A 24,380-nucleotide genomic window follows, 5' to 3' on the forward strand; every position below is an offset into this window, starting at 1 on the left:
TTTCATTTACCTCAAAATAAAGCAATTGTTAGAGCCCGGGGAGGAGGGCGAAAAGGGGTGAAGAATGCGATGCGGATGTGAAACTGCGCAAGTGCGGCTCTTCTTTTGTTTTATTTTCTTTCATTATTATATATTTCTTTTTGCCACTTTCTGGGCAGCTGCTTAACATGCCACACAAGCAGAGAGCGGCAGGGGAAACTTCCAGACAGGCCGCAAAAAGAAGATGCAACTGCAACAGTAAATATGTAATTATGTTAAAAGACAGCCGGCAGCTGCCTCAATTCCCCAGCTCACTTTATGCCTATCTTCGCTCTAGAGCTGGGTAAGCATAGATAATATCGGGTTTGCTCTAGGAATTTTTTTGGTTTAAAAAACTTTGATAAGTCTTAAACTAGTTTATTCGTTTTATTTTATTGATTATTTAATTTATACTTTCAGCAACATTTAACGAACTTGTAGTTCATTTTTATTTTTAAATGTTTTCCCTTTTTATTTTTGACTTTTAGAATGCATTAAAATTTATTTCTTGTGTATGTTTTATGTTTAAGATTTTATAATGTTAGTATGTAAGAAAAAATGGTTAATGTAAAATATATTGTACCCATAGTGACTGGTGCCATAACTTCAAGTCTTGGCCTAGCCTGTAGCACGGGATAAAACGAAAATAAATTAAATTAAAAATTAAAAAATTCTTTTCCTCTGAGCACGGCCTTAATAAACATCTTAACATGGTTATGTTTTTAAAACAGATATCTAAGTTTAAATTAATTTTATAATATTTATTAAGCTGCGTCAGTTCTTTAAATTCCCCATTCCATAAGCACACCTGTGTTTCTCTATTTCCCCCTATTTTATAACTATTACCGTATCTCTGGGTATGCCTTACTTTTTATTTTGGATTTATTATTTGATATATATGTCTTGGGCATTAGAAAAATGTACAATGCCAGCCATTTGCCTATTGCTTAGCATAACTGCGTTTTATTGGCTAATTTGTCAGTACTTGGCTAGCGAAGCTCTATTGGCCATTTGTCAACTGTTTGACAACTTCGAGACACTAAAATTGAAATACGGCTGCGGATGCAACGCAGCTAAGAGATTGCGATATAAATTAATAGTCAATCCGGTATGTTTTTTTTTTGTCAGCCTTTGCCGAAAATCACTTAAATTGTTTGGTCAATAAACCAACAGTGGTTGGTTTGGTCTTGCGCATCCCTTTGGATTGGCTTTAAATTTATGCGCTCGCTGAACTTGAAAAAAAATCAAAAGAGCTGGACAAATAAAAAAAAAATGGGGAATCATAAACATTTTGGGCAAGCCGAAATCAGCTTTAATTTATAAAGGAAACCGGTTAGACCTCATCAGACAGCTCCCTCCCCGTGTCTCCCCAGAAATGACAGGCGATGAGAATTGGGTCAAAATTAGCAACTGTTTGAGCCAATTTTAAAGCGTTTCAATGGTGCAGAAAGGGTGGGAGGTGCTGGCAAACTAAGTAATTGGAAAAGGTTTGTGTCAACGGGCTCCAAGATCTCTAGAAGAAAGACATTTTGCCGAAAAAAATATATAGAGGGTTTTGATAGGCCTAGATAAAGATAAGTTAAAAAAGTGAAATTAAAATTTTGATAAATGATGCATGCCATTAAGGTGGGAAACTGTTCATTCGTGTATAAATAAACAAATTTTTTGAAATTTTGACATTTAAACAATATTCTACGGCATCGACAGCAATTTCTCAAAAAAAGATGTATTGCGGTGCCCATTATAGCCTGGTACTGGATCATCCGAAAACTAAAAATCAAAATGATGTCGTTAGACAATCGATTGTTATGTCATTGACGGCTTTTCGAAATGAAAATTTTCACTTTTTTGGAACACGTATTGAAAAACTCAATATAAAGTGAAAAAGCGGTTAATTTTTTTCTTGTGAACCTGTACAAAAATACCTATACCTTCGTCAACTTTTCTCCGATCCGAAAATTAAGACACAACATTCTTAAGATATTATACATTATTTTAAGACAAGAAAAAGTTTAATACATTTTATTAACTGCGTCAGCACGTTTAATTAAAGCTCACCAACTTGAACTGATAATCATAAACATTCCCACTGCCTTTTGTACTTTCTCTGACATTGCCGCAAATACCAAGAAACTTAACATAGCTTAAAATCAAAAACACAAGAAAAAATCCTTTCCCACTGTATGAAAGGCAGGCAATTTCTTACAAACGCGTAGAAACAGACAGTCATATGTTGATGGGTCAGAAATATGAAAATGTTGATAATATTATAATTAATTATGACTTTCTGAATGCTTCAAAGCCTCAAAGTCAAAACAAAGTTCAATGCCAAAGCGAAAACAAACGCAGACCAAAACAAAAGCCACCAACCAAGATACATTTTGAATGCAACTCCCAGCTGATAATGCTTAATTATGTACACATAAAGCGCAGCTCCAGCAAAACAAAAAAAAAACAAGAACAATGGCCTCAGAAAAGATGAAAATTGTAAAACGAAACATGAAGATAATTCACACGGTATGAGCACTTGAGCAAAGGGCATTTAATGGCATGCAAATAAACCAATAAACTTAAATGAAAACTTTGGAAACAATTTTAATGAATGCAATCAACATTTTTATCTTTGACTGCGTGTTTGACTCACATTGATATTTTCTCAAACTGCCGATACGAAATGGCTAATTAAATAATAGGACATAAGTCTTATTAGAATTTCAGCAACTTTTTAAGCCTTGCTTTTTTTTCTAAAAAGGTTAACGGGGAAACAAAGCATCTAAAATTATGTTCACACTTTGATTTTATTAGAAAATTCGACTTTATTAGAAAATTCGTGTATTATAGAGTCTTTGGTGAGGCCCATCCAGCGGTTGCTTTTTGAAATGGCTATACAAATAACGACTGGTTATTTTTTTAAATATGTTATTATTGAATGAAAATAATTAAAGTACGGACATACTTTAAAATTGGCCGAATAATACTAACAATTTTGAGAACTATCGTGTACAGTTTAAGTACAGATCGTACTTGATAATAATATGTTTTTTTAATACATAGAGAAAACGATATTTTTCGCCTTTATCCTGCTTATAATATTTGTAAATAATACTAAAATTATTGCTAGTAAAAGCTATTTGATTGAAAACATATTCGTTTGAATTCTTATACGGGCATAGTACACGGTTAAACGTGATGCCAGTGTGGCGCAACCGGCTAATGCGGCTAATTTCATATAGAACCAAAAAAAAAACAAAAAAAAGGGAAAGATACGAAAAAAAAGAAAGAAAAAAAAGATACAATGTTCTTATTTTTTCCATCTGTGTACTTAAATTGTTCACTTGCGCAACTTAAATTAAGAAACTTTCATACTTACATAAAGAATTTTTCGTACCCTAACCAATATCTTTCGTACTTCCTTCTAGCATTTTTGACTACTTGGACTGAGAACGTTCAGTATTCAATAATTCTTACTTGAATATTTTTTTTCGTACTTGAATCAAACGAAATCAAATTTACCCTACTTTTGATACCGTTCGTAATTGATTTGACACCGTAATACTAGATTTTTTCTTTAAGTGTATGCGGCAATTCTGGTTACCACCGAAGTTTGAAATCAGCTTCATCTGAAAAGATTATTTTTAGTTAAAATTCTCATATTCTACCAAGCGCTCTTCAGCTCATTGCGCGAACTGAAAACGCATGAATGCGTTAGAGCTATTCAATAAAAAAAAATATATAAAGAAAATATTCATTGTTAATTTAAAATTCAACTTTTTCGTGAACCACCCTGTACCTCTATGGACGGCAGTACATTTTATGACGATGCGTACCAAGAGAATTGAAAATCTGCTTATGGTCCGATCGTAACGAGTAATACACCAATCGAAAGGTATCGCTAAAAGAATATGGCTTGCATACCAAGACTTTTTAAAAATGAATTGGTTCAGCAGAAAAAGCGGTGAAAATGACGTCCTAAATTTTTTTTAAATTTGAATTCTTGGGCCGTTTTAAGCATACTTGTTAAAAATACGCGTCGAAAGACACCAAAATTGTCTGGGTCCTGCTCGGTTCAAAAGTTATTAAAAAACAAATTTATATTAAATATTTCAAAGTGATAATTTTCGAGCCTTTGCTTATCGGTTTAAAAAAATGGTAAGGGTCTATTTTAAGACGCTCGAATCTAGCGCGGTGCAATAGAAAATACTTGTGCAGGCAAATATGTAAATTCCTGGATAAAGCTGTATTTATTTAATCATTTTTCGTCACAAATGTAATATCAGACATGTTGAAGCGGTGTTTTCGAGTTGTTTTTGTTTGATATGTCTTAAATTAAATAATAAAAATACCGGCTATTAGATTTCCGTTACTCAGCTAACCAATTCCAAATAAAATAAAAATAAAACAAATTTTGTATTTCTCTTTCTAAGAAAATATATATATTTCCAAGTGGAACTTAATTATTTTTTGGACTTCATTTTCGACTTCCAGTGGATATAGCCTTCGAGTAATTGAGCAATGAGATCTCCTGACTAGCGTATTGATGTCTCATCTGGCATTTATCTTTCATCCCACTTTATTTACCTAACAATTTATTTTCGCCGCAAAGCAATTATCTCGAAAAAACAAGGCTGCTATTTGTGAACTCATATATATTTTTTCGCAACAGGAAAAACAATATAAATCTTATAAATATGTACATATATATAAAAACAAGCCCAACGCGAGCTCAGCTCATAAACAAATTGATTAGCGTATTTAGCGTTGAAGCAAGAGCAGCCTCAACAAAGCCCACTTGGCACTCAAATAATTTTTGATCAACCATGAAATAATTGCTGCGATTTGATAACGAAATCGGGCTGTTGCCAAGTATTGGTATCCGAAAGTCTGGCCCCATCCTTCCGTAAAGTTCGCTGTTGTGTGCGACCTGCTGGGACACACCTCTGTGGGGTGATTTCTTCACACCTGGTACACGTTTTATTAGTTTCTGGTTAAATAAAAAATATTGCAATTAGCAGGCTGAGTAGCATCAGCGTTCAGCCCCTCTAATCTTCTTCATTTATCCAGATTGTAATAACGAAATAGTTTCTTAAATCGAAGTTTTTGAGTTCGTTCGTTATGATGCAAATAAAATTTAATTATTTTTTCTCCAAACTTTTTGTAACACTAAAATGAAATGTTTCATGATGAGAAAGTAAAAGCAAGAATGACTATCTTGCTCCTTAAAAGAAACATTATAATCAATACAATAAATGTTACAATAAATTTCAATATTGATTTTTACACAACGTCGTGGATGGGGTGATTTCTTCACACCTGGTACAAGATTTTGTAGTTTCTGGTTAAATAAAAAACATTGCAATTAGCAGGCTGAGTAATATCAGCGTCCAGCCCTTCTAATCTTCTTCATTCAACCAGATGGTAATAACGAAATAGTTCCTTAAACCGAAGTTTTTGAGTTCGCTCGTTATGATGCAAAGAAAATTTAATAATTTTTTCTCCAACTCTTGTAACACTTTATAAAATGAATTTTCAAAATGTTAAATAATAGTTTGTAATGATAAGAAAAAAATGTAAAAATTACTGTCTTGCTTCTTAAGTGAAACATTATTCAATATTGATTTTTACACAACGTCGTGTTATTGTGGTTCTTGTTTTGGTAAATATCACTTATAAGGTTATCAGAGCAATTCTCCATCAAATTTATACCCGTTAGTTTACTCTACGACTAACTGGTATAAATATGATGGAAAATTTCCCTGATAGTATTTTGTATTCGTTGAAAAGTAAGTAACAGGCAGAAGGAAGTATTTCCGACCCTTCAAAGTAAATATATTCTTCCTTAGGATAACTAGCCAAGTTAAGACAATGTCCGTCTGTCGATATCAACGAAGAGATCTCAAAAAACAGCTCGAGCTAGATATTTGTTTTTAGCATGCGGATTGTAGTAATACTTCTGCAGCTCCAGTTTATTTAAAAATTTGGCCACACCAAATGTATCGCCCACAAGTCGCGTAAGTTTGTCATATTCACTCTGAGACATAAAAGAAGCCAGTTACTGGGCATTATATAGTTTTTTAACTCGATCAACTTTTATTTTTGTATTTGTGAAACGATTTTTGCCTTTATTATGTATAATATTATTTTTTACAAGGAGCTCACGCGCCGTATAAATTTAGATTTTTAGCTCAGATCTATTAATGAAATTCTTAAAAATAACTATGAATTATCAAAATTTTATTCAGTTTTGGTTTTTATTTCATTTTTCTTTTTGAAAAACTATAACAAAATGGTTTATTTATTTTTCTTAAATCCAGAAAAATAAAATATTTTAAAAATTACAACATTTGTACTGCAAAAAAAAATGATGTTGCCAATTTTTAATTTTATTATCGTCTTCACTTATTTTGATTGTTTTCAACTATATATTGCATAATTTAAAAAAATCAACAATCGCAAAATTTGTTCAAGAAATATAACCATTACAAACATTTAAGGATGAGGGGCGACAGCACTACTATTATTTTTACCGCAACTGTTAGTCGTAAAGAGCCAAACCGGCGACTATAGCATATTACTACACAACGGTTACAGCGGTTCCTGCTGATAGTTATGCTTCTGGTTTAACTTCTGAAAATAAAACATAAAATAAAATGGAAATAAAGCTTGTCTTGATGACTAACTAAAAGCCAATTTTTAGGCTTGATATTCGGGCTACCAAAATGCCCCCAAAGCAAACAAAACTTCATATAAAAAAACGGAAGGACATTGCTAGATCGGCTTTGAGTTAACATAAATCTTTTTTTGTTTAAGATCTAGAACTCATAATTTGTGCCCTTAGAAACCTAATTTTTCACCGTTATCCATTTTGCAGATATATAACACCCTCAGCAGCTGCCACTGCAACGGCAACCAATTCAACCTCAGCGACAGGAGGCGTCGGTGGCACCAATCTGGCGGTTTATCCCACGGCCACCGCCCAGGTGTATCGCTCCAGCAACGGCCTGGATGTTCTGGACTGTGCTGGACTCGAAAACCACAACACGGCCTCCACATCCGGACACTCCGGCATCGGCTTCTCTCAGCGCCTCAGGGAACTAGCCGCTTCCGCTGGACTGCTTTCCCTTAAGCCCCGCCAGCCTCTCAAGCCGGTGATCAAGACGCGTGGCTCTCCCGGACCGGAATTCCCAAAGAAGGTCACCTTCAGTGCATTTGCCACCGTGCAGGTGGTGTGAAAGCGCGTGAGCAGTGAGGGTATCATCTGTGCAGGCACAGAGCAAGGTGAAAGAACTTATGCAGTATTTAGATTATTTAAAAAAATATATTTTTCAGTTAAAACAAAAACAAGAGATAACGCTTTTCCGACTGTAAGATTCCCGTAACTCAGCCAACAAACTTTAAACTAAGTATTCTCCCTACAAAACAATAGAAGTTTAGGTGGAGTCAACTATCGAACTGCATAGCTAACACTAGAAGCTACCTATGTGCGTTCAGCACCGTGGGGGTGCGCTCGCGCTAACAGTTCTATCTATCTACTGCAGCGATTACCGGCAGAGCAGCGGCAGAGGGGAGGCAGAATTGCGGCAGAATCGCGGCATAACTTCTAAAATATTAGCTCGATTTATAAAATTGTGACTGTTGATGGAAATGACCGAAACACACTCACAGAGTCCAACACCTACGGCCTAAGATGTCTCAGAATGACAGTACATACATTCACGATTTGTGAATACCAAATTCTGCATAATAAGCCCCAAATATCTAGCTTTTTTAGTTTCCGAGATCTCAACGTCCATACTGGGGGACAGACAGACGGACATGGTTACATCGTCCCGACTATTGATCTTGATCAAGAATATATACTTGATATGGTCGGAAACGCTTCCTTCAACCTGTTACATACTTTTCAACGATTACAATATTAACTCTACGAACAACGGGTATAACAACTTGTAAAAAAATCAAAACATTTTTTATTAATAATAAAAAAAAGAGACTAGATTTCATTTTTGATTCAAGTTAAAAGTTAAGTTAAAGTTAAGTTAAGCTAGTTTATTGATCAAATATTCTGACACCTTGGTTTTATAAAAAAGTGTGAAACATACCTTAATTTAACAATAATAAAAAGACTTTTTTAAACACATTCTCGAAATAAATTATAGTAAAATTATATCTATTTTTATTAATATATTTTTCTTTCTTTTCTTTGCAGTTTCACCTTGCACTTGTTAACCATTATTTGTTGTTGTTTATGTTTGTTGCTGTTGTTTAATGTTTAGCCAAAACTATGGAAACCATAAGAACAGAACTACTCCTGAGAATAAAAAAAAAATTGTGCCATGTCCGTGGCTTAAAACAAAAATTAAAACCATATAGAAAAGAATTACACACCCCATAGCTGAAGAAAATACCTCAAAGTCCCAGAATCTCTAACTGCCTTTTTTCTTATCTTTGCTTTCTTAACAGTATCAAGTTTATACATTTGCCTTTGATAGACTGACTTATTAACCACTTTCCTAGAGTTCCTTTCGATCACCCTCTACTTAAACAGTATTTTCCATATTTTTTTCACTTTCTATCATTATTCCCACAAACACACCCGAAAAAAACGTTCTAAAACAAAAAGACTATAAGCGCGAAAATTCTAAATATTTTCTATTAAATTGCAAATATGTGTGAATTTTTGCTTATAACAATTCTAACAGCAAATAAAGTCATAAATGTATGTATTCATTCAATATGTAAGTCTGTTTTATATATGTGTATATATACATATATATAAACCATGATTTTGCATTAATTATTTTATAAGAAACAAAAAAACGTTTCGAATTCACAAACAATTTTAGCGGAACTGCTGTTAATTTTATTTAATGTATAATAAAATATATAATGTAAGCCTAAAAGTATGCATGATCAATAAAATATAAATAAAACCATACTAACAGTCTGTCTATTATTTTGGGACGCTTTGGTTTGAAAAACATAATTAAAAGGAATATACGCATACTCCATTTGTTTACCGTTAAAGAGGGAACTATAATTTCAGTAAAATGATTGGGATAAGATTCTTGTCATAAAACCGCAAAAATACCGGTTTAAAAAAAATTGTTATTTTTCCCGCATATGTATATTGCACTACGAAAACGCGTTTACATCGATAACATTCACGAGCGCGATAGTATATCGATACGCGTTGAGCAAGCCTTATTTTTTAGTTTAAAAAAACTATATTTCCTTATGACCTGTTCAGACAGGCGGCTTTTCTGCTTCAGCGAACAATTTTAGCTTCAGCGGCTTTTTCGTCTATAATAGCGTATTTCCACAGAGATCCATCCATAAGGTCCATAAGGTTTGGCTGTTCTTAAAACTTCCCAGTTAGTTCGCCGTTAAAATTTGACGGACTTTGGCGGAATAACTTATGCGATATTTAGCCGATGTTTCTGCGGTGCAACCCTTTTTCCACGCAGTCCATCCCTTTCTGAAAATTGTAAGAATCCGGTTTCCTCAGAATTCTTCGACAAATTGCTAAGGCCTAGTATTCAGATCGACGAAAACAGTTGGAAATGGAGGGAAAAACGACAACAAAAAACGAAAAAGCCGCGTATTTGCCACCATTCCAAAAGCAAATTTAACTCTGGCGTTAGACCCAGCTGTTTGACAGTATAACCGAAGCACACGAACTCGGGTGAACTCTGAAAACTTCGGTCTCACTGGGAAGAATAAAGTTTTTTCGCTGGCAAAACTTTTGGTCGATCTGAGTACTAGGCTAAAGAAAAATCAGCACTACAATGCTGGCTAAAAAAGTTAGCGACGAAAGTGGGTAAAAGTGGCTGCATACTGCCGCCAGTACATAAACGCAACTTTCTCGAAAACGTATGATTTTTTTTTAGCGACGAAAGTGCGTAACAATGGCTTCCTAGCCTCCAGTACAGAAACGCAAGCACACGAACTCGGGTGAACTCTGAAAACTTCGGTCTCACTGGGAAGAATAAAGTTTTTTCGCTGGCAAAACTTTTGGTCGATCTGAGTACTAGGCTAAAGAAAAATCAGCACTACAATGCTGGCTAAAAAAGTTAGCGACGAAAGTGGGTAAAAGTGGCTGCATACTGCCGCCAGTACATAAACGCAACTTTCTCGAAAACGTATGATTTTTTTTTAGCGACGAAAGTGCGTAACAATGGCTTCCTAGCCTCCAGTACAGAAACGCAAGCGATTTTCTCAAAAACTGTTTGTTTTTTCATGAAACTTGGCCCACACATACTTAAATGAGCCCCCTATATGCTGGTATACCCGGTATATCTGCACAAATTCTTAATTTTCTGCAATTTGCAACTTAAGTATTGATAACTTTTTTGTATAGAGCGTAACTGTCTGTAAGCCACTGTTAAGCTACTTTACCTAAAACAAAGTTATTTTTATTAAAGTTTTTGGTCATGAATCTTGAAATAGGGCTCTATCTTGTGGCACATGCACACAAATTGTTTAAGACGAGATATTAAAAATAAATAGATTTGGAACAAGTTTTAAAATGCATTTTTCCCATACTTGTAAGAGATAATATTGGTTGAATAATTGTTTAGACGGTTCTTTATTCTTTTTTTTAATATGTTTGCATTTTAATTTTTCAAATTGGCCTCGTATTTACGATAATATTTAAAAATAAAAAACGCTTCCCTGATCCAAACTCCACGATTCCGTTCCCGTCGCTAACCGACCGTTGCTAATTTGACGCACATTTCAACTCGCTGTTGCGAGTATTTAGCTGTAAATTCGGTTGTGATTCAGTTTTTTTTTAAAAGTATTTGGAGGATTTTTACTTGAACAAATTCCAATTCGACAATATGAAAGAATAGGAAGGGGCTTTCATTCGCCGCGCTAAATGTAATAACCGAATTCCAACGGCGCATTAAAACGCATTTAGCCTAATGCTCATTTATTTACACAGGGAATCCCATAAGGCTAAATTCGGCATTTAAAATAAATGCGATAAAATAATGCGATTCAAAAATACCAGAAAATACCGATATTTAACGATATTTCGGTAGTGCCACCACTACAACAGCTGGGTTTTATATGCAAAGCGCAAATTTTGATCTTTCGAAATTAAAATCCATTTTGCATAAAAATTACTGAAAACAAGAGCACACGCTGCAAATCCTGGTCGCTCTACCACATTGCATTACTGCTAGATCTCTAGCAGAAAACAAATGCCAAATATCCGGGGATCCTTGCTCTTTTTAGAAACTGAGGTCTCCTTTGCAAACTCGTCAAACAACACCATCAGTTCCCCTTTCTTGTCGAGTTGGAAAATGTCTTGATAGCATTATGGATGTCCTGCTGAGAATTTAAGATTTCCGTAAACTTTCTCGAATTCATGATTTTGAAATAATTTCGTTTTGTTTTCCGACCATTGACAAGTAATAAAACCCAAATCAGCTGTTCGTGCCGTTCACATGTCGGAGTAGCACTAGCTAAATGCTAATGCGCCAATGGAATCAGGCACATTTAAAAAGTCCAATAATAGCCTCTTTTCACAGAGATTGAACGGAAGGTACATAATATCCAATTCAGAGTACGAGACGAAGAAACTTCACATTGCCACCGTCATCGTCTTCAACCATCTTTGTTTATGTTTCGATGAGCAACAGCTGTTCAGATCAGCCGAAATCGGAGGGTGGATGTTTCACGCAGAGTTTCACACTTGTCAAAAATCCCAACTGTTTCCAACGGATGGACTGTGCGGAAATTGAATCAGGCCATATTTACAAGCGAGATTTGTTCTTGAATTTGTAAATCAATAAAATAAATATTGCAGAAGTAGTCTCTGCTACTTTTCTTTTCTTTATGTTTTATGAATTTTTAATTTCTATATACAAACACAAAAAAGACAGGCAAGTTCATTAAGTGTAAACGCAAGTCATACATCGGTATAAAACTAGGACTAGTGTGCCTAAGCTATTACATTCTTCTTCTTCTGCCTATATCGATATTTCATGGCCGTCGTTGTTCATCGCTGTGTTGTTGTCAACATATTCCCGCCATTGCCGTTTCAATTAGTCTCCAGCCCTGGACATAAATGAAAAGAATCTGCAGCACAACAAAGAGAAATTAATCAGCGTTATCCAGTTCCAATGTCCGAATCACCTTGTAAGTAAGTTAGTTGGCCAATATACACCGTATTTACTTGGACAATCTGTTTCCAGCTGGTCCCCGCTCCAAGCGCCAAAGAATAGACAAAAATGGGCGGTTCGCGGCAATGGAGCGCCTTCGCCAGCTGAAGGGGACCAAGAACAAATGCCAGGTGGGAGACCATGTGGACGATGTTTACGATGTTGTGGATGAGCGGGAGTACGCCAAGCGGGCGCAGGAGAAGTACGGCGACGATTGGATCGAGGAGGGTGAGTAATAGCCTTCGGAAATATCCCGTAAAATGTTTATGGGAATAATTGAGACTGCCTTTAAACATCGAAGTGAGCAGTTTATGAACAAATAAGACATACCTTGTACCATTTTTTTTATCCATTTTAATTATTCAAATTATAGCCAGTTTATGTTCGATTTAAGTGGTTACATTAATGATATTTTTATTCAATTACTGGAAAATGTAACTATTTTCCATATTATTGATTCTTTTACTAAATCCAATATATGCGTCCGGTTAGCATATTCTTGATCAGGATCAATAGCCGTGTCCGTCTGTCCGCCCTTATGATCGTCGCCTTAAAAAAGCAAGAGATCTTTACATGCAGATAATGCTCGTCCGCTGCTCTGCCGACAAAACACTATCCTATGGTCATTAGATAGGACCGTTATGATCGCTGATGTAGAGAGGGTGACGGTCTTAGCTTCTGGTGTTGGCAACGCAGTTTGACAGGAGACGCACCTAAACACCCGAATGTTTTGTGGGGCAATAGTTAAATTGAAATTTGTTAGCTGAGTTGCAGGTATCTAATAGTCTATTATAGCGTTCTTTCTTGTTTCTATTGTCCCTATGGGAGCTATATGACATAGTCGCCCGATCTGGCCCTTCTGATAAACTGCTTACTTAAAAATGGAGCTTATGAAATAAGACTTATAACATAACACTCTTCTCCTACATCGTGTTTTAAGATCCTTCCCATTTTGGATGCTTTAATGACTTTACAGCCGCCTTCGATTGTTGAAATGAAATTTTGATAGTTTAATAATAGTATATATTATAGTAATTCGAAATGCTTAAAAAAAAAATTGTTTTGACAATTGGTACGATGTTCACTAAGTAATGTTAAGCTAAAGATATTTTGTTTAAATTTTCTTTTTTTGAAATTCTACAGTTAAAATACGTTTTTCTGACTTTTAAGATGGAACTGGCTATGCAGAAGATCATCGGGATTTCTTTGAGGATGAAGATGAGTTCTCCGATGGTGAAGAGGAACCAAAGGATAGGACAAAGAAGAAGGGCGTGGCACCTAACAGCAAAAAAAGACCACGGGAAGATGAAAAACCTGCCAAAGGAAAAGCCTCTATCAAGAATCTCTTCAGCACTGCTGTGCCCAAAAAGCCAGACATCAAAAACAGTGTGAAAGATGATGATATCCTGGCTGATATTTTGGGAGAAATGAAAGAAGAACCTGCAGAGAGTTCTGGAAAAATGGAGAATGTTATAGCGCCGGCGAAAATAGCAGTTGCCTCGCGAAAATCCGACGCCGCCGCTGCTAAGGAATACATGAACAGTTTCCTAAACAACATCAAAGTTCAGGAGCAGGAGCGCAAGAAGGCGGAGGCTAGTAGTGATAACGAGATGCTGGAGCGTATTTTGAAACCCAAGGCAGCAGTATCGAACACAAAGGTGGCCTTTTTCTCCACTCCCTCGATCAAAAAGGAACAACTGCCCGAAACGGACCCAGTCAAAGAAGGACCGAAAGATCCTTTTTCCGATAATATGGATTTCAGTTGCCTAGATGACGACGAAAACAAGTTCGATGTCGAGAAGGAGCAGCCTAAGGAGGAGATTTTCCAAACAAAAACAGAAGGGAAGAAGACATACCAAGCTAAAGTCGCCGAAAAAGTAACTCCTAAAGCGGAGATAACTGAATCTCCAAATGAAAGTGAACCCGAAGAAATTAGCAAGCTTCTAAGCAACTGGGAGTCCATCTGTCAGATGGACGATGACTTTGAGAAGTCCGTGCTCACTGCAGATCAGGAATCGCCAATCTCTTCCGATGAACAGCTGCGCTTCTGGTACTGGGAGGCCTGGGAGGATCCAATTAAGTTGCCCGGCGAGGTCTTCCTCTTCGGCCGCACCGCTGACGGAAAGTCTGTCTGTGTGCGTGTGCAGAATATCAACCGAGTGCTCTACCTTCTACCCCGTCAATATGTAAGTAATGTTCTGTTATTCAACACAATTTTAAATGTAATAAATGTACAATTTAGATTTTGTAAAAAACTTTTTTAAAACAAGAAAATCAACATACAAAATATTTAAATTTTTGAAACGAAAAAAAAAAACTAAATTAAATTAAATTTTTACATTTTTAAACTGTCTTGTTTAAAATTTTATTTTCTTTGAAAATAAATAGCCTTTTTTTATTTTGGAAACAGCTTTAAAGCCTTTTTATACCAGAGGGTATTATATTTTCAGCCAGAATTTTGCAACGCAGTGAAGGAGAAATTTGCAACCCTATAAAATATATATATTCTTGATTAGCATCACTAGAGTCGATCTAAACATGTCCGTCTGTCCGTCCGCTTTTACGCAAACTAGTCTCAGTTTTAAAGCTACTTTGCCAAAAATTGTCTTTCTGTTGCAGGTATTATATAATTTTTAACGAGCCCGATCGGAAGACGTTAACATATGGTTCCCACAGAAATTAAATTAAGAAAATTAACAAAAATTATAAGTTATAACTTTTTATTTTTTTTTTAGTTTTTCGATATATAGAATATTATATATATTGATGAACGTTGGTGCACTATAAACAATACAAACAAATTTATGATTTATTTTTTCAAAATCCCGGCTTAAATCGAACAATCGGAATATTAAAATAAAAGATAAGAAATTTTAACTTCTCCATTTTCAATTTTTTTTTAAATTCTTCTAATATTATTCAAATTGGAAAACGATTCATATAGCTGCCGAACGATCGAATAATTGAGGTGAAAATCACCATAGCTTCATTGTTTCTATACATATACACATATAATTCGAAATTAAGGTAAAAGAATAAAGAATATTTAATATTTGCAATAGCGGCAGTGTTATATAAACATCGGCTTGCCGAAGTTTTCTTTGTTTTTTGTTCGAAACTATGTAGAATGTTTCCTATTAATTCTTTTTATAATTTTTACAGCTGTTGGACCCCATTTCAAAGGAGCCGACCGAGCAGAAGGTTACTGTGGCAGATATCTACAAGGAGTTTGACAGCGAGGTGGCCAGCGAACTTAAGTTGGAATCTTTTCGATCCCGCAAGGTCAGCAAGAATTTCGCCCACCACGCCATCGGTATTGAAGTGCCCCAAACTTGCGATTACTTGGAGGTTCACTACGATGGTAAGAAACCACCTCCCAATGTGTCGGCTGGCAAAAAGTACAACTCCATAGCGCATATTTTCGGCTCCACCACCAATGCATTGGAGCGCTTCCTGCTCGAACGAAAAATCAAGGGTCCTTGCTGGCTGCAGGTTAGTGGATTTAAAGTGAGCCCAGCTCCCATGAGTTGGTGTAAAACGGAGGTAACCTTGTCAGAACCTAAGAATGTGGAATTATTGCAAGATAAGGGCAAGCCGGCACCTCCACCTCCTCTTACTCTTCTCGCACTGAATGTCCGTACCTCGATGAATCCCAAAACATCAAGAAATGAAATATGCATGATTTCCATGCTGACCCACAATCGTTTCCATATCGATCGTCCTGCTCCACAGCCCGCTTTCAATCGTCATATGTGTGCTCTAACCCGCCCAGCGGTTGTTAGTTGGCCTTTGGATTTGAATTCCGAGGTAACTAAATATAAATCCACCAAAATATACAAGCACGATTCAGAGAGAGCCCTCTTAAGTTGGTTTTTGGCTCAGTACCAACAAATAGATGCGGATCTTATAGTAACCTTTGATGCAATGGATTGCCAACTGAATGTTATTACCGATCAAATTATGGCTTTGAAAATACCCCAATGGTCAAGAATGGGTCGCCTTAGGATGACGCAATCGTTTGGCAAGCGTTTACTGGACCATTTTGTGGGCAGAATTGTCTGTGATGTAAAGCGTTCCGCCGAGGAGTGTATAAGAGCCAGATCCTATGATCTACAAACCTTATGCAAGCAAGTTCTGAAGTTAAACGAATCGGAGAGAATGGACGTGAATGCCGATGATCTTCTAGAGATGTACGAAAAAGGAGAGAGCATCACCAAGCTTGTATCCCTCACAATGCAGGACAATTCCTATTTACTAAGGCTGATGTGCGAGCTTAACATCATGCCGTTGGCCATGCAAATCACCAATATTTGTGGCAACACGATGACAAGGACTCTTCAAGGAGGTCGTTCCGAACGGAATGAGTTCTTGCTGCTGCATGCTTTTTATGAGAAGAACTATATAGTGCCGGATAAGAAGCCGCAATCAAAACGTGGTGGAGCTGGAGATCCGGAGGCTACACTTCTTGGTGCAGATGCCACTTTGGGTGCAAAAAAAAAAGCGGCTTATGCTGGGGGCTTGGTTTTAGAACCAATGAGAGGTCTCTATGAAAAGTTTGTTTTGCTTATGGACTTTAACTCCCTGTATCCAAGTATAATTCAAGAGTACAACATTTGCTTCACCACTGTTCAACAGCCCGTTGATATGGATGAGTTGCCCACTCTTCCTAATTCCAAAACTGAAGCTGGAATCTTACCCCTACAACTAAAACGTTTGGTGGAGTCGCGAAAGGAGGTAAAAAAGCTAATGGCAGCGCCCGATCTTTCGCCGGAACTTCAGATGCAGTACCATATTCGACAGATGGCTCTGAAACTCACAGCCAACTCCATGTATGGCTGCTTGGGCTTTGCACATTCCCGATTCTTTGCCCAGCATTTGGCTGCTTTGGTTACCCACAAGGGCAGAGAAATCCTCACAAACACCCAACAATTAGTTCAAAAGTTGAACTACGACGTGGTCTACGGTGACACCGATTCTCTGATGATTAATACCAATATAACAGACTACGATCAGGTCTTCAAAATTGGTCACAGCATCAAGCAAAGTGTGAATAAATTGTACAAGCAGCTAGAGCTGGACATTGATGGAGTCTTTGCCTGCCTGCTGTTGCTTAAGAAGAAGAAATATGCTGCTGTTAAGTTAAGCAAGGATTCCAAGGGTAATTTGAAGCGGGAACAGGAACACAAGGGCCTCGATATAGTTCGTCGAGATTGGTCTCAACTGGCTGTGATGGTGGGAAAAGCTGTTCTCGATGAAGTGCTGTCTGAAAAACAGCTGGAAGAAAAATTAGATGCAGTGCATGCCCAACTGGAAAAGATCAAAAATCAAATTAAAGAGGGTGCAGTACCTCTGCCGCTTTTTGTAATCACCAAGCAGCTTACTCGGGCACCCCAGGAATACGCCAACAGTGCTTCACTACCGCATGTCCAGGTGGCTCTTCGTATGAATCGAGAGCGCAACAGACGGTACAAGAAGGGAGACATGGTTGACTATGTAATCTGTTTGGATGGGTCCACAAACGCTGCCATGCAGCGAGCCTACCATTTAGATGAGCTTAAGAGCAGTGAGGATAAGAAGCTCCAGCTGGACATGAACTACTACCTTGGACATCAGGTACATCCGGTAGTCACGCGGATGGTAGAGGTGCTTGAAGGAACCGATGCGAGTCGCATCGCCGAATGCCTTGGCATGGATCCCACCAAGTTCCGACAAAATGCACAGCGGTAAGTTTATTTATATCCTGGCAGAGGGCTTAAAGTTTGCGTCGCAGAAAAGTATACAATTCCAATAAAATTTCTGATTAATTGCGGCTGTCCGTCCATTTCTACGCAAACTAGTAGTCCCTCAGTTTTAAAGCTTTCTGGATGAAACTTTAAAAAAATACATTTTTGTAAAAATACGAAAAATAATACAAAAAAAAGAGGGAAAGCTGTTGTCGAATGTTCCGATCATAAAATACCCTACACTCAGCTAAACAATTTCAATATGTTGTCTTTTTTTTTGCGACCTTTTTCAAAACTGGAGGTCATTTTTGGCGTTGGTTATCGTAACTGTAACACAACGTTTTTAACTTCTGAGTCACTACTCCTAGGTACCTCGAAAAAATTAATGTGTCATTAAAAGGTCTGTTTATTTGGCTATAACATTGCCATATAAAATTTTGTAGATTGCAAATATATTTAGAGGACTTTATTATAAAATGAAAATGTTAACCAATTTGAAAAAAACGACAGTTTCTTCTGCACTTAAAAGTTAATTCCTAAATATGTAAATAAGTTCTTGACTAATAAAACATAGAGTACTGATATCCGTACTTTATTTTCTGGTCCTGTTAGATTCGCTTACTCCTTTATTTCTTGCAGTGTGTAGCAAATTTATGGCTAACCACATGTTTGGGTTAGACAATAAATTAGAAACGCGACCTATTTACACCAAATTTAAAACTTAGAATCTGTGTATTTCGAAAATAAAGGTTAAGTTAAAGTACTTTATGGTAAGTTAGGCATACATTTTAAAACTTGGTCAAAATCCGTTTTCAAATGCAACTTTTATATTAAAAATTGGTCGCGAAATGTACTGCAGAGCTATTAAAATAAACATAAAAAAAGGAAAACAGAAGGTTAAACAATATACTATATATTTAAATGAATGCACTGCTGAGGAAGAAGTTTGTTTTTATACCCTTGCAGAGGGTATTATAATTTCAGTCAGAAGTTTGCAACGCAGTGAAGGAGACATCTCCGACCCTATAAAGTATATATATTCTTGATCAGCATCACTAGGAGAGTCGATCTAGCCATGTCCGTCTGTCCGTCCGTTTCTACGCAAACTAGTCTCTCAGTTTTAAAGCTATCTGCATGAAACTTTCCCAAAAGTTGTCTTTCTATTGCAGGTAGTATATAAGTCGGATCGAGCCGGATCGGACCATAGGAACAATCGGAAAAATAAATAAAAAAAAATTATAACTTTGGTGTTTTTTAATTTTGGAATTTTAATTTTTTTTTTTTAGTTCTTCGAGATGTAGTAATGGTTAATTATTTCAGAATTACGGTTTAAATTCCCATAGGAACAATCGTATAGCTGCCATAGGAACTATCAAAATTAAGCTGCAAATCATAATAGCTTCAATATTTTTAAACATATACGCAAAATTTTAACGTTTTCAAGAGTGTTTAGTTTTTGAAATAGCTGCAAGGGTATATGAACTTCGGCTTGCCGAAGTTTGCTTCCTTTCTTGTTAAGTATAATTTTACCATGGCGGCAAAGAGTGAAGACAGAATGCAACTGACCTTTTAACCTTTTACTACCTTTTAATTACTAAAATTGAAAAAGACCCATTTTTTATGTAAGGGCTTCTTAAATCATTAAATCATTGGTGACAACATTTTCCTCTTGCTTAATAAAAATAGTCTGTTTAAAATGTTTAAACTGTATAATGCCAAGCACGCCAAAATAGGAATAACGTGTTTCAATCTAACAAAACTGAAAATTATTTGTTTGAATATGGTGGTAAAACGTTGACTAAGCGCCCAAAGACTTTTTCCTTCCATTGCAAACACAAGAACTTCCGATATTCCGGTCCGATATTCTGGGTCTAAGAACAAATGTAGGTTCCAGGCTTATTTAACAAACTTAAAACTTAACTTAAATCGTTTTAATATTTTAGAGTGGCCGGTTGGGCCCATGCTCCAAAATTTCTTTAGAAGTTTTAAAGGGGTCCTTAAAAAATAATTCTGTATCCTTAAATCCGAATAAAGGAAAGAATTGTTCGAAAAATTACAAAATATAGAGTGGTGCGCCACTAAAAATTTAGTTGCCTCATTAGTGCCCTGCGGGCTTAAAAACTATTACAGTTTAAGCAATTGAAAAAATACTGTGTATATAAAGGTATAAAGGTTCTATTATTTTTTCCAGGGGAAAATACCTAATTTATTAAAATCTTTTAATGTAAAAGATATCCTTAAATATTTTAGCAAATACATAAATCGAAGTGAAAAACTCGAGTTCAAAGTTGGTTATAAATCTTTATAACACAACTTAATTGATAACTTTCATCACACGAGCACTCCCTAGTGAGTGATCCCCGGACTCTGAAAGGACTAGCGCTAGTATCGTCTGCACGTCACTGCAGTCTTATCATTGGAAAAAACAATAAAGTGAATAAGAAAAATTATTTTTGGATTTTTCTAGTGAGATAAATTAAAAAAAAAAACGAACGATTTTAGTGCGTTTCTTTTATTTTTTCCGCCAATTTACATACTTCGTAACTTATGCAAAGAAATAGAGTTCATAATTTCAAATCAGGAGCAACGTTTTTAGAACTATTACTTGTACATGTACCTTTTACAAAATATTATATACTTTTGGCGGACGAGTCAGAGCCGCTGCTTTAATATTTTTTTTCGATGTGTATTATTAATTTCACATTTTCGTCGTCGGCCAATTTCAAAAGCAGAATAAAAACTTTGCTTTCCTTCTTAGCTTTAACTTTGGAAGTTTAAATCACACTTAAATTGTATTGTTTGTGTTGTTGTATTTTATTTAGAGCCCAGCGCGAGATCACCGAGCAGTCGGAAGGCGAGTCTCTCCTTAAAACAACTCTCCAGTTGTACCGCCTTTGCGAACCTTTCCGATTCCAGTGCGTTGCCTGCAAGGCGGAGCAGCTGATGGCCAGTGCCTATCGCCCGGGACCCAACAGTTCGCACATCTCTGTGCTTCAGCAATGCGTGAATTCCGAGTGCCAAACCGCACCGGTCCAGTACCTGGCCAGTATCCGTAATCAGCTACAACTTTCCATTCGGCGGCACGTGCAGCGGTTCTACAAAAATTGGCTCGTCTGCGATCACCCCGATTGCAACTACAACACACGTACCCATACGCTGACGAAGGAGATGCGCCGTCCACTCTGTCACAAGTGCCGTAGTGGCAGCTTGTTGCGGCAGTATACGGAGCGGGACTTGTACAATCAGCTCTGCTACTTGCGCTTCATCTTCGACCTCGGCAAACAGCAGTTACAGCAAAAACGTAAGTAAAAGCCTGGGAATCCACTAAGAAGCCTTCTCAACGAAAATAAAGCTTTAAACTTTCCGACCCTGTAAAGGATATATGTTCTTGATCAGCATCACCGTCTGTTTCTACGCTAATATGTAATATAAAGTGTAGGACACTACATTTTATTGGCTAACAAGAATAGGGTTAAATATTTTTCAAACAAATTTATATTTATTTTTTATTCAATTAGTAACAATGTTCAAAAGATTAGAAACAAACATTATAAACAAGAAAGGAAGCTATCTTCGGCAATCTGAAGTTTACATACACTTGCAGCTATTGCATAAATTAAAAATTTTTTAAAAGATTTTAAAAATATGCGTATATGATTAAAAACATTAAAGCTGTGATGATTTTTACCTCAATTATTTGAAAGTTCGTATGGCAGCTATATGATATAAATTTAATTAAATGCGTAAATCTATGCTTTTAAACCATTACTACATATGTCCAAAAGAATTTAAAAAATATTGAAAATTATAAAAGTCACAATTTGTTTTTATTTGTTTGTAATATTTCGATTGCTTTCCTTGTAGCTATATGATATACTCGTCCGATTCTTTAAGAGTTTCAAATTGGGTTCCATTGACGTAAACCGTTTGAGAAAGGATGACTTATAGATTTTCTATTGGATTCATGTCCGAGCTGCGCGCTGGCTATTCCAAAAGTGAGATTTGCGACGATAATCTTTTTATTTTTGTAATTTTTTTTAGAAAATCTTTTTGACTAATTAATAATTTGACAGTTCAGAATTACTCTTTTAATTTTATTAAAATCGGAAAACGATATTATATAGCTGTCATAGGAAATATCAAATAATTGAGCTGCAAGTCATAATAGCTTCAATGTTTTTAAACTTATACGCAAGTAAATCATAATTTTAATGTTTTCAAGTACATTTAATTTTATATACATGAACTTTTTGGGTATATGAACTTCGGCTTGCCGAAGTTTGCTTCATTTCATGTTTTTATTCATTTTGGATATTTTGGATTTCAAAATTTCGAACTACGCTTTTAGATTAATTGAAATCGGAAAACGATTTAATAATGCTGCAATAGGAACGTTTAAATAATTGAGCTGGAAATCGTTTTAGCTTCAATGTTTTTTTTAACATATACGCATATAATTTGAAATTTTAGTGTTTTAAGGTTTTATAATTTTGAAGGAGTTGCAGCCTCCTATAAAGTTCGGCTTTTTTATTTTTTTGTTGATTTTAAAAATCAATCACAAATAAAAGAGAAGCGTCATATTGATCCTCTATGGTCAACCTACCCATTTTCTCAAAGATTTTAAAATTTTTAATTTTAATAATATTTTTTAAAAATAAATATTATTTTAAGCAAAACAATTAGAAATCATAAAATATTGATTAGCTAAAAAGAAAACATATTTTTTATATTCGTCCCTTGCAGAGGGCATTAAATGTTAAATGTATCTATTAAGTACAGTAGGCAACATTGTCGTCCCAATAAAGTTTATATTCTTGATCAACAATCCGAGACTATTCAAAATTCGCCTGATTTAAATGACTAAAATCGTAAATGATTTTATTTTTTAATACAAAATTTTCCCAACACCATTAATAACAACTATATGAGAGCGATCATGGCACTTTTGCTTTCAGAGACTATTTGTTGTAAGCCTACCTTTAGTGCAACATTTTTAAAACCAAATTTAACCGATTTCGAACCACCAATTTCTTTAAGCCGCTGAAACAGATAAACGAATTTGACTAGTCCCGTGGTGCTGCTCAATAATATATGTTTACATATATGTATATGTATATGTCAATGCGACTAAAATATTTTTTTTACCGAGGTTTTACCATTATATTTGTTTTACGCGAAAAAAAAATCGTCAAAAATATATACACCGAAGACGCAGATCCAAAATAAGTTTGATGTTTTATAAAAAAAATTAAATTATTTTTTTTTATCAAAAACGATAATTTTGTTATGCTTGAGTGTATTTTATTATAGCAGCCAAAGCACACTTATTTTCTAAAATTTAAAAAAAGTCATGGGAACCTATAGCATACTGTTCTGAGGTTATTTTAAATATATGGGCACCATAATAGAAAACTTCGCCCAGCATTGGATTTTCGTATTTTCTTATTTAACCCTTAAAAAAATATATTGTATTTGCAAAGTCTGTGCCGCTTACATTGTTACTGGCAGAGAAATGTAATTGTTCTTATAAGTTTGTGTTAAAAACATGTATGATCGCTCCACAGTGTCAACGATCACTTTTCTTGACCAAAATTAAAAACTTTGCTTGATTGAATAGAAATTAAGTATTGAGTAACGAATATTTCTAGTCGAGGAAGCATAATTTTCTATTTAAAATTGGTTTTTAAAAATAGTAATAAAAATATTTCCCATTTCAGCCACCCTAACGCCGGAGCTTGAGCAGGCCTACCAGCTCCTTTACGACACAGTAGATCAACAACTGCAGAGCTCTTCCTACGTGATCATTTCGCTCAAAAAACTCTTTGGCCGGACCCTCGCCCTTATGTCCTTGCAACCGCCCAAACCAACACCCCACAACGATTTGATCGCAAGTTCTTTGGCAGATGTCGTCTAAGTGTTTAATTAAATATCATTTGTTATAAGTTCCATTAAAAAAACAAAACATATGGAAAAAGTCAACCAAGCCTCAAAAACTAAACGTTGAGAAAAATTTTGTTTTGTAAATACAATATTAAAGAAACACTCAAATTTTTAAAAACATCAGAGTCCATTTCTTACTGTTCCACTTAGATACACGACGACTTTGAAACAAAAGCAACACTAACTATTTGTCTCAGTAACATTTTGTTAAATTTTTCGTTTTACTATTATGGCTTCTGTGGACACGTATCTAAGTTTTAGCCAGATAAAAATGTAAATAACTTATATAATAATGTATTTAATGTCCGTTTTCAGCTTTACTTTTGTCTTTTTTGAACGTCGCGTCCGAAATCAAAAAAACATTTTTTTTGTTTTACTACCACAATGGTTACCAAACACAGCTGTGCTTTTATGCCTAAAGAGAGGTCCTTAGGTAAAGGTTATTTACAATTTTTTCCAAAAAAAAATGTATAAATGGCTTTTTATCTTTGTAAACCCTTGCAGTGGGTATTATAATTTTGGCCTGAAGTTT

The 24,380-nt window shown here is 35.5% G+C and overlaps 2 protein-coding genes across 2 annotated transcripts in view; both read left to right on the top strand.

The window, feature by feature from the left end:
- LOC128263827 (uncharacterized) overlaps nt 1–8,957 on the top strand; it is a 70,273-nt gene extending 61,316 nt beyond the window's left edge. The window contains exons 2-3 of the mRNA XM_052999294.1: nt 6,887–7,293; nt 8,225–8,957. Of these exons, the coding sequence (XP_052855254.1) occupies nt 6,887–7,247 (361 nt within the window). The 3' untranslated portion in view covers nt 7,248–7,293; nt 8,225–8,957. The remainder of the gene's footprint in view (nt 1–6,886; nt 7,294–8,224) is intronic.
- A 3,061-nt stretch (nt 8,958–12,018) lies between these two features.
- On the top strand, nt 12,019–23,977 carry LOC128256685 (DNA polymerase alpha catalytic subunit). The gene is made up of 6 exons (XM_052987636.1): nt 12,019–12,162; nt 12,219–12,413; nt 13,356–14,371; nt 15,348–17,908; nt 20,731–21,209; nt 23,626–23,977. The coding sequence occupies exons 1-6, from the start codon at nt 12,147–12,149 to the stop codon at nt 23,820–23,822; spliced, it is 4,464 nt and encodes a 1,487-aa protein (XP_052843596.1). The 5' UTR covers nt 12,019–12,146; the 3' UTR covers nt 23,823–23,977.
- The last annotated feature ends 403 nt before the right edge of the window (nt 23,978–24,380 follow it).

The sequence above is a fragment of the Drosophila gunungcola genome, chromosome 3R, assembly GCF_025200985.1.
Source record: "Drosophila gunungcola strain Sukarami chromosome 3R, Dgunungcola_SK_2, whole genome shotgun sequence".
Classification (NCBI taxonomy): Eukaryota; Metazoa; Arthropoda; class Insecta; order Diptera; family Drosophilidae; genus Drosophila; species Drosophila gunungcola.